Genomic DNA, 13,746 nt, shown 5'->3' on the forward strand with positions numbered 1-13,746 from the left:
AAACTGCAACCGGTTGCATATGCGTCCAGAAGTTTATCTAAGGCTGAAAGAGCCGACAGTATGATTGAGAAAGAAGCATTAGCATGCGTATACAGGGTTAAGAAAATGCACCAATACCGATTTGGACTCCGGTTCGAGGTTGAAACCGACCACAAGCTGCTCATTTTGTTGTTCTCAGAAAGCAAAGGTATTAACACCAATGCTTCATCCCGCATCTAAAGATGGGCACTAACGTTATCTGTATATGATTATGTAATCCGCCACAGACCAGGCACTGAGAACTGTGCGGATGCCCTCAGTCAGCTACCATTGCCTACCACTGGGGTGGAAATGGCTCAACCCGCAGACTTCCTTCTTGTAATGGATGCTTTTGAGAGCAAGGGGTCACCAGTCACGGCTCGCCAGATCAGGACCTGTACTAGTCAGGACCCTATGCCATCACTAGTAAAAAGCTGTGTCCTCAATGGAGCTGGTCGGCGGTTCCAGGGAAATGCAAGACAAAATTAAGCCGTCCCACCGACGCAAGGATGAAATATCCATCCATTTGGACTGTCTCCTATGAGGAATCGTGTAATTTTGCTAAAATAAGGCAGGGAAACGTTTATACGTGACCTTCACAGTACCCACCCAGGCTATTGCCAGGTTGCACGTTTGGTGGCCCGACATTGACTTGGAATTGGAGTCATGCATACACCAATGTAACACTTGCTCACAGTTGAACAATGCACCAAGGGAGCACTGAGTCTGTGGTTATGGCCCTCCAAACCGTGGTCCAGGGTCCACTTAGATTTCACTGGCCCCTTTTTTAGGAAAGGTGTTCCTAGTAGCAGTGGACGCTTACACTAAATGAATTGAATGTATAATAATGTCGTCCACTGCCACCATTGAAAGCCTCCGGGCCATGTTTGCCACCAGCAGTTTACCCGACGTCCTGGTTAGTGACAATGGACCATGTTTCACCAGTTCGGAGCTCAACGAGTTCATGACCCGCAATGGCATCAAGCATGTCAGGTCTGCGCTGTTTAAGCCCGCATCCAATGATCAAGCAGAACGGGCAGTCCGACGGTTCCCTGCAGACTCGGTTATCTCGGATTCTGCTCAGCTATCGCACATGACCCCACTCGCTTACCAGGGTTCCCTTGCAGAATTGCTAATGGAGAACACTCAAAACCAGCCTCTCCTTAGTCCATCCAGATCTCAATGATCATGTAGAAACCCAGCGTCACCGGCATAACGTGTACCACAATTGCGCGGCTGTATCACGTGACACTGAGGTTAATGACCGTGTTTGTTCTTAATTACGGTTATGGTCCCAAATGGGTTGCTGGCATGGTGTTAGTCGAGGGGAAGAGAGTGTTTGTTGTCAAACTTATGAATGGGCAAACGTGCAGAACACAATTGGATCAGACCAAACTGCGGTTCACTGACAACCAAGAACAATTTGAAGAGGACATTACCATCAATGATCCACCCACACACACGCAATCAGCAACTGACCTCGCGGTAAATCACGTGGATGAACCCATCATGCCCGACAGTCCGATCAGACCAGCCACACCGCAGTGCAGCAATGATCCGACCGACTCATGCATGCCAGGACTTCAACTCAGGCGATCAACCCGGGAACGCAGAGCCCCGGATCGCCTCAACTTGTAAATAACTTGTATCCAAGACTTTGGGTGGGGGGGAAAATGATGTCATGTATGTAAACATGACCAATGTGTAAGATCTGCCACCAGGGGGCGCACCTGTGGGAGACCCAAGGGTCACCTGCACACCCTGGGCAAGCAGGTATAAAAGACAGTCTACCATGCTGCTTCCTCACTCTGGAGTTACATTAAAGAGACCAAGGTCACAACAGTTGGAGCTTACAATATTGTCTTGTGGAGTTATTCTGAACATAACAGTACAGAGGAGTGATCTGCATGTGGAGAGTCACTGGGTACGAGTGGGCTGCAGCCAGGGTATACGGAAAGGGTAGCACAGGTGCTAGCTATCCAGGGCACAAGGTTGCTCAAGATCCACTGCATAGGACTCAGATGAGGATTTCGATGAAGTGGCCTTCAGAACAAGGGTGTCGAGCATGCACACAGAAATGCTTGGTGCAATGGCCTGCCAGAGAGTCCCTTGTCATTGTCAAAGTGCATGGAGGAGTCCAGCTCCAACATTGCATGGGGCTTTGCGTGGTGTTTGGTGCTTAATGATTTCCAGGATCGAATGGACAACTCCATTAGAGCACTTGTGGACCCAGCTATGATGCTGGATGTGATAGGCATCGTCGCAGCTTCCATTGCAGCAAAAGCAGAAATGACCAAACGTCAGAGTGCTGCAGTGGAAGCTCAGATTGTCCTCATGCCACGCAAGATCAGACTGCTTCCATTGTGGTTGGGTTTACAAGTGTGGAAAGAGGCTTGCAGGGTCTCACAGCAGTCCAGCAACCTGTCCTCTAACAGATGGCTAGGAAAGCTGAGGCGTCACCCCAGGGGAATGGCAGTGGCTCTGTGCAGCAAGAACCTGCTGTCCTCTCTCAGCATGACAGCATTCATACTTCCACTACTGCCACTGCAGGTGCCCAGCCAGTACAGACTATCACGTTTAGGGGAACCGGAGTCTGATGATACACTTGCAAGACAGCCCTTCCAGGATGTGGATTTGCAGGCTGCCTCCTCCCTTCCTCCTTCACCACCTCCTCCTCATGAGGTAGTCGCGGAATCTGTGGTGGCAAGTGCTGTGCCCGAATTGTGAAGGATGCAGTAGACCATCATGAATTGGGACACCTGCTCCTGCAAGTACTGCAGCGTTCCTCCCGAGCAGTCAAGGCAGTGGAACCATTGCTTGAATGCCCAGATTGTCAGTTCGATGACGTTCCTCATGGCATCATGGCTGTCATTATATGATTGCTGGCTACGAGTGGTGGGGTTGCAGAGAGGCATCATCAGCCAGTTGTGGAGCAGATAGCCCTCGTCTCTGAGCAGCTACCCTCGGGTTTGACATGGCAGTTGGCACAGCAGACTGGCGCAGGATGAAGACATCATGATTGCTACCAGGATATTGGGCATTCACCTTCATTATTTGCTGGCCTTGATTGCACACCAATGGCACAATGAGAGAGTGGCAGAACTGATATGCAGCACCTGCAAAGCCACATGTGTGCAGTTGATGGTGCCTTGCACCATGCGGAAGCCAGATATCCTGGCAAAGCCATATACACATTCCTTCTACTTCTCTATTTATACAGAATATAACTAACAATATTCCAACAGTGGATAGTCAAGGGCTATAGGGGGAAGATGAACTTAACAATCACAATCACTAAGGAAGTGGTGCTCAGTAAGATAATGGGACTAAAGGTAGATAAATCCCCTGGACCTGATGGCTTGCATCCTAGGGTCTTGAGAGAAGTAGCAGCAGGGATTGTGGATGCATTGGTTGTAATTTACAAAAATTCCCTGGATTCTGGGGAGGTCCCAGCAGATTGGAAAACTGCAAATGTAATGCCCCTATTCAAAAAAGGAGGCAGACAAAAAGCAGGAAACTATAGACCAGTTAGCCTAACATCTGTGGTTGGGAAAATGTTTTTTTAATAATATACTGGAGTCCATTATTAAAAAAGCAGTAACAGGACATTTGGAAAAGCAAAATTTGGTCAGGCAAAGTCAGCATGGATTTATGAAAGGGAAATCATGTTTGACAAATTTGCTGGAATTCTTTGAGGATGTAACGAATAGGGTGGATAAAGGGGAGCCAGTGGATGTGGTGTATTTGGACTTCCAGAAGGCATTTGACAAGTTGTCACACAAAAGGTTACTGCACAAGATAAAAGTTCACGGGATTGGGGGCAATATATTAGCATGGATTGAAGATTGTCTGACAAACAGAAAACAGAGAGTCGGGATAAATGGTTCATTCTCAGGTTGGCAATCAGTAACAAGTGGGGTGCTGTAGAGATCAGTGCTGGGACCTCAACTATTTACAATCTATATTAACAACTTGGAAGAGGGGACTGAGTATAACATAGCCAAGTTTGCTGACGATACACAGATGGGAGGAAGGGCAATGTGTTAGGAGGACATAAAGAGGCTGCAGGAGGCCATAGACAGGCTAAGTGAATGGGCAAGAATTTGGCAGATGGAGTATAATGTTGGAAAGTGTAAGGTCATGCTCTTTGGCAGAAAAAAAATCAAAGAGCAAGTTATTATTTAAATGGAGAAAGATTGCAAAGTGCTGCAGTACAGCGGGACTTGGGGGTACTTGTGCATGAAACACAAAAGGATAGTATGCAGGTACAGCAAGTGATCAGGAAGGCCAATGGAATCTTGACCTTTATTGCAAAGGGGATGAAGTATAAAAGCAGGGAAGTCTTGCTACAGCTGTGTAAAGATATTGGTGAGGCCACACCTGGAATACTGTGTGCAGTTTTGGTTTCCATATTTATGAAAGGATATACTTGCTTTGGAGGCAATTCAAATAAGGTTCACTAGGTTGATCCTGGGGATGAGAGGGTTGACTTATAAGGAAGGATTGAGTAGATTGGGCCTCTACTCATTGGAATTCAGAAGAATGAGAGGTGATCTTATAGAAACGTATAAGATTGAGGGGATTTGACAAGGTGGATGCAGAGAGGATGTTTCCACTGGTGGGGGAGACTAGAATTGAGGGCATGATCTGAGAATAAGGGGCCGCCCATTTAGAACTGAGCTGAGGAGAAATTTCTTCTCAGAGGGCTGTGAATCTGTGGAATTCATTGCCTCAAGAGAGCTGTGGAAACTGGGACATTAAATAAATTTAAGACCGAAATAGAGAGTTTTTTTGAGCGATGGGGAGGGGGGGAGGGGGGGGAAGTGGAGCTGAGTCCATGATCAGATCAGCCATGATCTTATTGAATGGTGAAGCAGGCTCGAGGGGCCTTATGGCCTATTCCTGCTCCTATTTCTTTTGTTCTTATGTTCTTGTAATGAAGTCCCCTCTCCTAGATTACAGAGCTTCTGAGAGTTCCCAGATGCAGCGATGGATGGCGAGCTGCGAGATGCTTACTATGTCACCTGTTCCAGTCGGGAAGAATCCGCTGGCTAAACAATTCAGGGCCATGGTCATCTTGAGGGCCACTGGCAGTGCTGTCACCGCCCTACTCCGAGGCTGCACGTCTGGTTCCAACAGGTGGCTGAGTTCTATGACCATCTCCTTGGTGAAGCAGAACTGCTGAATATATTGCGTTTGGCTTAGGCACAGGTAGAAGTGCTCCCAGAAGACCCTAGGCGGGTAATGCCTCCTGCTGAGAGCCCTCCTCCTCCTCCCTCTGCGAGCGGCTCATCTTTGCTGCCTCTGCTCCATCTCCCAGTCGTGCTGCAGCATGAGAGGACTGCAAGTGGAGTCCCCATGATCGTGAGAAAATGGTGTAGTCAGATGCTTTCCAGTTACAGCAAACACCTTCCCAAGATCCAGCAGCACTTCCTGCACACTTTAAGTTATAAATGTTTTCCAGCAGGCCAGTATTGATATAAACTCTGCAAGAGCTAATGCAAGAAAAATAATCAACTTACCTGCAAGTTGGATATAGCCTTTTAAATAGCTGTGGTGGGGGGGTCCCTTGAGTAGCTGGACGCATGTTCAGCTGTGCGTGTTTAGGAGAAGGCGTTGTTTGGAACGGCACTGTCCAAAATGGCAGCTTGTGCATCAAATCAGCATTACACACTGACTGACATCACAATCAACCTACTCTGCATACCGCCGGAGCATGCACATCCTGCCCACACTATCGTCCTCACCAAGACACCGACCAGCAGGGGCCGTGCCAGAACTGGGCGGATGTGTGGTAGCGCCCAGTTTTTTTCTTGAAACGGAGGTGCCAAATATCGTGGCATTTAGGTTACAATTTTTTTTTAGGAGGGACTTAATGTGCAAGAAAGTGGCAATATTGGTGAAGGAGAGAATACATGCTGTAGAGAAGACTGAAATAGACATGAGGGGTGTTCAAACAGAGAGCAAACATAAACAAAGATATTGTGGGTGGTACAACAGATCATTGAAACGTGGAAGGGAAATGGAAGAGGAAAGTAGACAGGTTGCAAGTAGGAACAACAAAATTATTGTTGTAGGAGATTTTAATTACCCACACATTGATTGGGACAGGGATGAAGTAAACACATAAAAAGGAATGGAATTCCTAAAGTGTGTGCAGATCTCCTTCCTGAAACAGTATATTTTGATGTCTATGAGGGGAAAGACATTTCTTGATCTAATTATAAGCAATGAGATAGGTCAGGTACATGAGTTAAATATGGTTGAACACCTCAGGAGTAGTAACCACAATATAAGGTTTAATATCCACAGACGGGGGAAAAAATGGTACGAAGATTTCCAAAAGATTAGGAGTGAGCTAGCTGCGGTGAGGTGGAACGAGAAATTCCCACACAGAACTGTAGATCAACAGTGGAATATTTTCAAAAAGGAGATTGTAAAATTGCAGAATAAATAAATACCAAATGAGATTACCCAAAATTACAGCTACACTACAGCAGGTACTGGTCTCAGTCTGCCATGTATGGATTTCTTTGAGCAGTTGACATACTTGGTAACTATGCATTGATGACACAGAGATCAGCAAAATAGGAGGTCTGGGGATTTATGTTTGGATATAAGTGCAGAGCTTTTCTCTGTGACGGGTCAGTTTTTTAATATTGTGTAGGTAGAAGCATCTGCTTTCTCCAAACATAAAAAATAAGCTTATAAAGTGCTTTTTTAAAAAAAAAAGGCAGCTTCTCACTGGACTGGAACTATATTTTCATCCAGCGTATACTGGTAAGAAGGAATCTTGGAGGGGTGTCGCAACATGGGCTTTAGTGCTCTCGGAGATCCAGAGACCCGACTGAGTTATACTGCTACTGACACATTGATGCTCAGCTGGAAGAGCTCTGCACTGGCCCAAATGTTTATACAGTTTATTGCTGAATAAGTCTAGTTTGAAACTGCCAGAAATTAATTTGCTGGATTCAAACATTTTTTTCCAAAAGGAAAGTACAACTAACAAGATTAGCATTGTACTTCCATGCTCTAATTTACATTTTGTGCACTTACAGCTTTGCAGGTTTCATTTAGGCTCACTTCATTAAATCCACAGCAGTTTAAATATCCCTCCACATCACCTCTGGTTTCCACAGATTTGTTCCATCCCACTTCCAGAAAATGGTTCTAAAAGAAAACAATCATGTTATTTTGTATTTCAATGCAGCAATTGGTAAAGAAAAGAGCTGAACATTCATATAGTGCTTTATTAATCTAACAAAGCATCACAAAGAGCTTAATAAATTATGATAAAACAGGCAAACAAAGCCTCAATTTAAAGTCTCCTTCAAAAGACAACACCTCCGACAATATTAGCTTGTTCCTATCCTAATTTTATGTACTTAAACATCCTGGAGGATAGGAATAAGACAATATGAGAGAGTCCAAAGTTAAAGTCTGAAGCTCTCTGGTGAGATAAAGTCCAATTGTAGATAGGGTGGAGTAAGCTTGGAACATTGAAGAAACCAGGTTTGCTGTCAGTTGTGGGAAAGAAATTAAAATCACAGAATCATAGAATGGTTAAAGCACAAAAGGAGGCTATTTGGCCCATCTAACCCATGCCAGATCTCTGCAAGAGCACTTCAGCTAGTCCCACTCCCCCACCCATTGCCCGTAGCCCTGCAAATCTTTTTCCTTCAGGTACTTCTCCAACTCCCTTTTCAAAGCCACAATTGAGTCTGCCTCCGGCAGTGCATTCCAGATCCTAACCACTCGCTGCATAAACAAGTTTTTTTTCATGTCGCCTTTGTTTCTCCTGCCAATCACCTTAAATCTGTGTACTCTGGTTTTCGACCCTTCCGCTAATGGGAACAGTTTCTCTCTATCTAGACCCATGATTTTGAATATCTTTATCAAATCTCCTCTCAACCTTCTCTGCTCTAAGGAGAACAACCCCAGCTGCTCCAGTCTATCCAAGTTGACTGAAGTCCCTCATCCCTGGAACCACATCCTCTCGAAGGCCTTCACATCCTTCCTAAAGTGCAGTGCCCAGAATTGGATACAATACTCCAGTTGAGGCCGAACCAGTGTTTTATAATGGTTCATCATAACTTCCTTGCTTTTGTACTCTATGCCTCGATTTATGAAGTCCAGGTTCCCATATGCGTTTTTAACCACTTTCTGAACCTGCTCTGCCACCTTTAATGATTTGTGCATATATACACCCCCAGGTCTCTCTGTTCATACACCTCCTTTAGGATTGTAGCCTTTAGTTTATATTGCCTCTCCTCATTCTTCCTACAAAAATGTATCACTTCGCATTTTTCAGCATTAAATTTCAGCTGCCACATGTCTGCTCATTCCACCAGCCTATGTCTGCTTGAAGTCTATCACTATCCTACTCACTGTTCACTATACTTCCAAGTTTTGTGTCATCTGCAAGTCCAAGTCATTAATATAAATCAAGAAAAGCAATGGTCCTAGTACCAACCCCTGGGAAACACCACTGTATACCTTCCTCCAGACCAAAAAAGAACTGTTCACCACTACTCTCGGTTTCCTGTCACATCGCCAATTTCACATCCATGTGCTTCAACTTTGCCGGCAAGCCTATTATGTACCACTTTATTAAATGCCTTTTGGACGTCGAGGGCAGAGTATCAGTGGGTGCACTGCTAGAGGTTGTACAACAAACAGCTTTAGGGAGCTGAGGAGTAGACAAGATCAGGAGCAGTAGAAGCTTGAAGAACTGATCCAGCCCAGTCCAGCAAAGGGTGACTGAGGATGAGTGGAGTCAGCAACCATGGGAAGCAAGCAAAAAGTGGAGGTCATTCAGCAATGAGGGAATAAAACCCAGAGTAGGATAGGAACTAATCAAAACTCTCAAAGTAGAGTGAAACATTCCTAGTTGTGGATCAGAAAACTGAGTCTGCAGAAACAGACCAGGTACGAGAATAGATGCAATCCAGCTGAGAATATAGTCTTGTAGAAAAGCAATAGTGAAGGGTGAGGTCACAGTAATATCCAGAAGCCAGTGGAAAAATAGATTTCAGGTCAGAAATTAATTTCTGGCCAGGACCTAACACAGCAGCAGAGTAAAGCTGAGAAGCCAGCAGTGCACTGAAATACAGCCCTGAAAATTGAGGTTAGGGGTGATGTGGATTTAAGGAGGTACTTGGCAGGTCGATGCCAGATAACAGACAGCAGGGCTTGACCCAATGCTGCATCATCATGGCAGTTTAAGAAATGAGCAAAGAAGTCAATAGACAAACTAGGGTGGTAAGTAAAAGGCAGGAGGCCCTGGGCTAACTGTGGGGCCATAGCTTCATTTGGAGGGCGGTACAGGGCCAGATAAAAGGTAGCAAGGAAAAGACAATTAAAACAATGGGGGGGCGGGGGGGGGGGGGCGGAGAATTAACTTATTAAAAAATTGAAGGCCTAGATAAATGGAAACATGCTTGCAAAAAGAAAACAATTGTTGTGGACATGACTACCTTGCATCACAATGCCACCAATGATGAGAGGCTTGCATCTGCACTGTGGCAAGCATCTGATGACATGAGAATTTCCACGATAAATATTTTCATAATTTTGCAATGTGGGCTTAAAAGCATTACTCAAAAATTCTGATGACAGGACAAAAGTTTATAGACAGGGCAAGCATTCACATGCAAAACTTTTAAAATGTATATAGGTATAAATAAATAAGAACTAGCTGTCTTATGGGATTAACTATTTTGCTACAATCCATTGGATCCAAATACATTAAATAACATTATTGTTTTCTTTGGTAGTGTGTACTGGCAAGAAGGAATCTTGGAGGGGTGTTGCAACATGGGCTTTAGTGCTCTCGGAGGTCCAGAGACCCAACTGAGTTATGCTGCTACTGACACATTGATGGTTAATTATGTGCAAGGTGATCGTTGATTCAATGTTGTTATCGTTGGTTCAATGTTGTAATGGTGAGCACTCTGGACTTTGAATCTAGCGATCCGAGTTCAAATCTTTTTTTGGGCTAAGGTTTGGCAGATGGAATACAATGTCGGAAAGTGTGAGGTCATCCACCTTGGGAAGAAAAAACAGTAAAAGGGAATATTATTTGAATGGGGAGAAATTACAACATGCTGTGGTGCAGAGGGACCTGGGGGTCCTTGTGCATGAAACTCTTTTTGGAGTTTATCTGCAAAACAAAACACATTAAACCGTGCCACCCGACCTGGGTGACACACCAGACATTTACAAGGCCCTTTTTTTCTTTTTTTTGGGGGTTTTTTTTTTTCTTTTTTTTTTTGGGCACTAAAATCACAATTTTTCCCCAGTGCCCCCTATAAAAGGGAAGGGGACACTAAAAACACCGGCAATTAAAACAAATTAAACTTTAAAACGTAAAATCAAATTAAAATTTGGTTGCCGGGCGTGATGATGCACTCCAGTCCCTCCGGTGCCCACCTCTCGCGGAAGGCCGCGAGTCCTTGTGCATGAATCCCAAAAAGTTAGTTTGCAGGTGCAGCAGGTAATCAGGAAGGCGAATGGAATGTTGGCCTTCATTGCGAGAGGGATGGAGTACAAAAGCAGGGAGGTCCTGCTGCAATTGTATAGGGTATTGGTGAGGCCGCACCTGGAGTACTGCGTGCAGTTTTGGTCACCTTACTTAAGGAAGGATATACTAGCTTTGGAGGGGGTACAGAAACGATTCACTAGGCTGATTCCAAAGATGAGGGGGTTACCTTATAATGATAGATTGAGTAGACTGGGTCTTTACTCGTTGGAGTTCAGAAGGATGAGGGATGATCTTATAGAAACATTTAAATAATGAAAGGGATAGACAAGATAGAGGCAGAGAGGTTGTTTCCACTGGTCGGGGAGACTAGAACTAGGGGGCACAGCCTCAAAATACATTTACATGGCTCCTCCATGAAACACAGGGTTAATTCATTTCATCAGGCAAAAAATAGTGCAGATGCAAGATTTTATTCTGTCTCTAGAATCACTATAGCAACTAACAAATGATGCACAATTAATGGAACCATGAAGGCCACAATTGCACTGCTCTATTTCCCATAGCTTTATTTGTGTGTGTATCCTGTCTAGTCCACCTGATAAAACAGGCATATATGGTTCCATAAGACAACCCAGTAAATGTAATTTTAGAAAAACAGAAATATAAAAACTTTGATTTGTATGTTTTCTCTTTCCACACAATGGCTCACTCCACAGTTCAAAGGTTAACTGTCTCAGCCAACACCATGCCTGACTTTATTACAGCAATCAAAATATAGGCAAGGAAACCTACTGTGCAGCTTTCTGAAACCAACCCATATCATCAGGTCTACATAAAGACATCATTTCAGAGAACATACCTAATTCTAGATTTCATTTGCTAACTCATTCAGCATGTTGTTCTTGTGCAAAACTAGACATAAAAGAATCAAAGTAACAATTATATTTGGTTGAATTTTCTTTCCTTTGGCATAGGCACAAAGTATAACAAAGGACACATTTATGATTTGAAAGTTGCAATATTTATCAGGCTGGATGAGGCTAACAGATTGGGGGAAAAAAACTGAACAGCACACATCTGGCCATCACTAGTGTATTTAATCTCCATAAAATGAAAATAAGAACACAGCTGACTCATTCAGGTTTATTTTATATTTTTCTAAATATTCATATGTATTTCTATATTTGTTAACATGTAAATGGTCTGCCTAGTTGGTATATTTCATCTTGTTTGCCTTATTCCAAACATCCAAATTTAGCTTTTGCTCAGTTTCAGTTTTACTTTCTTTCCTCATTAGTTTGCAGATATGGACAATTATTAAACAAACAAGAGCAACTAACACAATACAAATAATTCCTTGTTATGGGTGGGTTTCACTTGGAAAGGAATATTGGGTTAATTTTTGTGGCTTTGCATTTGCATCTATGAGCATCCTGAATAAGCAGAAATATCCTCCAACAAAATATTGGGAAGACCGAATCCATCATCATCAATTTCCACCACAAACCCTGTTCCTACAGACTACATCCCTCTCCTTGGTTACTGTTTGTGGCTGAAGCAGACAGTTCGCAACCTTGCTGTCCTATCTGACCCTGAGGTGAGCTTCCAACCTCACATCCACTCAATCAACAAGACCATCTACTACCATCTCCGTAACATCGCCTATCTCCACCCCTGCCTCAGCTCAACTGCTATTGAAACCCTCATCCAAGCCTTCGTTACATCTAGACTTAACTATTCCAATGCTCTCCTGGCTGGACTCCCATCTTCCACCCTCCATAAACTTAAACTCATCCAAAACTCTGCTGCCCGTATCCTAACTCACACCAAGTCTCATTCACCCATCACCCCTGTGCTCGCTGACCTACAATGGCTCCTGGTCTGGAAAAGCCTCAATTTTAAAACTCCCACCCTGGTTTTCAAATCCCTCCATGGCCCCACCCCTTCGCATTCCTGTAACCTCCTCCAGCCCTACAACCTTCCAAGATCTCTGCGCTCCTCCAATTCTGGCCTCTTGCATACACCCCACTCTCTCCCCCTCCCCCTCCCCCAGCCCCCCCAGCAGTAATGGCTGCCTTCAGCTAACTGGCCGCTCGTTTCTGGGATTACCTCCCCAAGCCTCTCTCTCTCTCTCTCTCTCTCTCTCTCTCTCCTCCGTTAAGACACTCCAAAAAAACCTAACTCTTTGACCAAGTTTTTGGTCACCTATCCTAATAGGTCTCATGTGGCTCGGTGTCAGATTTTGTTTGAAAACGCTCTTGTGAAGTGGCTTGGAATGTTTTACTACATTAAAAGGTATTAAATAAATGTAAGTTGTTGTTGTACTAGGGTCTCGACTGTATGATTAAAGTTTAATAAAAAAAACAACCAGCACAAGGTGCTGAATGTGTTGCAGATCATGATAAACTGGAGGTCCTAAAATAAATAGCTGGTGGTTGTAAGACAGAAGTTGAAAGTCAAACATGGCATCATGTTGACTACCATATGGGACAAATAGATTGTAAGTAATATAAACAAAATATTAGCAAAATAAAAAACTATATGAAATACAGAGCAAAATACTGTGGATGCTGGAAATCTGAAATAAAAACAGAAAATGCTGAAAATACTCAGTAGATTGCAGCATCTGTGGAGAGAGAACGTTTTAGGCAAATTACCTTTTGTCAGAACTGGTAAAAGTTAGAGGTGCAACAGATTTTAAGCAAGTGCAGGGGCAGGGAAAAGTGGGGTGGGGGGGGGTGATTAAATAATAAAAGGTGTGATTGCACAAAGCAAAAGGAGATGGTAATGGGACAAGTAAGAAAACAAAAGGAGGCGGCCATAAGGAGCAGCCAGCAGCAGAAACCAGCAGGGGGAGCAGAGTGGAGGATACAGCCATAAGGAGGAGCGAGCTGGGTGCAGAGCGAACGGAGCAGTGAGGGGGAAAAAAAAAATCAAAGGATGACATCACAGGAAAGCAGGTAAGTGATTGGTTCGTGAGTATTTCTCTAAAACTAGGGCTCATAAGTATTTATCTCTCTAAAACTAGGGCATTGGTTTAAATTAAGAGCTGTGATTATAGGTTAGTAACTGTAAATAGATAATTGAGTGATATTTTAAAACTTAAAAACAAAATTAGTTAAATAAAATACAAGGCGGTGGAGCAGAGCAGTAGAGGAGCGGGATAAAAGAGCACTGAAAGCAGGAGCAACTCAACAGAGGCAAACATCAAAATAGTGACATCAGAGTGACACTGGCTTAAGGAA

At 43.9% G+C, this 13,746-nt stretch overlaps 1 protein-coding gene across 1 annotated transcript in view; it reads right to left on the reverse strand.

The window, feature by feature from the left end:
* Positions 1-13,746, reverse strand: part of tspan13a (tetraspanin 13a) — a 98,950-nt gene that overhangs the window by 37,461 nt on the left and 47,743 nt on the right. Inside the window, exon 4 of the mRNA XM_070881002.1 lies at positions 7,075-7,188. Within this exon, the coding sequence (XP_070737103.1) occupies positions 7,075-7,188 (114 nt within the window). The remainder of the gene's footprint in view (positions 1-7,074; positions 7,189-13,746) is intronic.

The sequence above is a fragment of the Pristiophorus japonicus genome, chromosome 5 (assembly GCF_044704955.1).
Source record: "Pristiophorus japonicus isolate sPriJap1 chromosome 5, sPriJap1.hap1, whole genome shotgun sequence".
In the NCBI taxonomy this organism is placed as follows: domain Eukaryota; kingdom Metazoa; phylum Chordata; class Chondrichthyes; family Pristiophoridae; genus Pristiophorus; species Pristiophorus japonicus.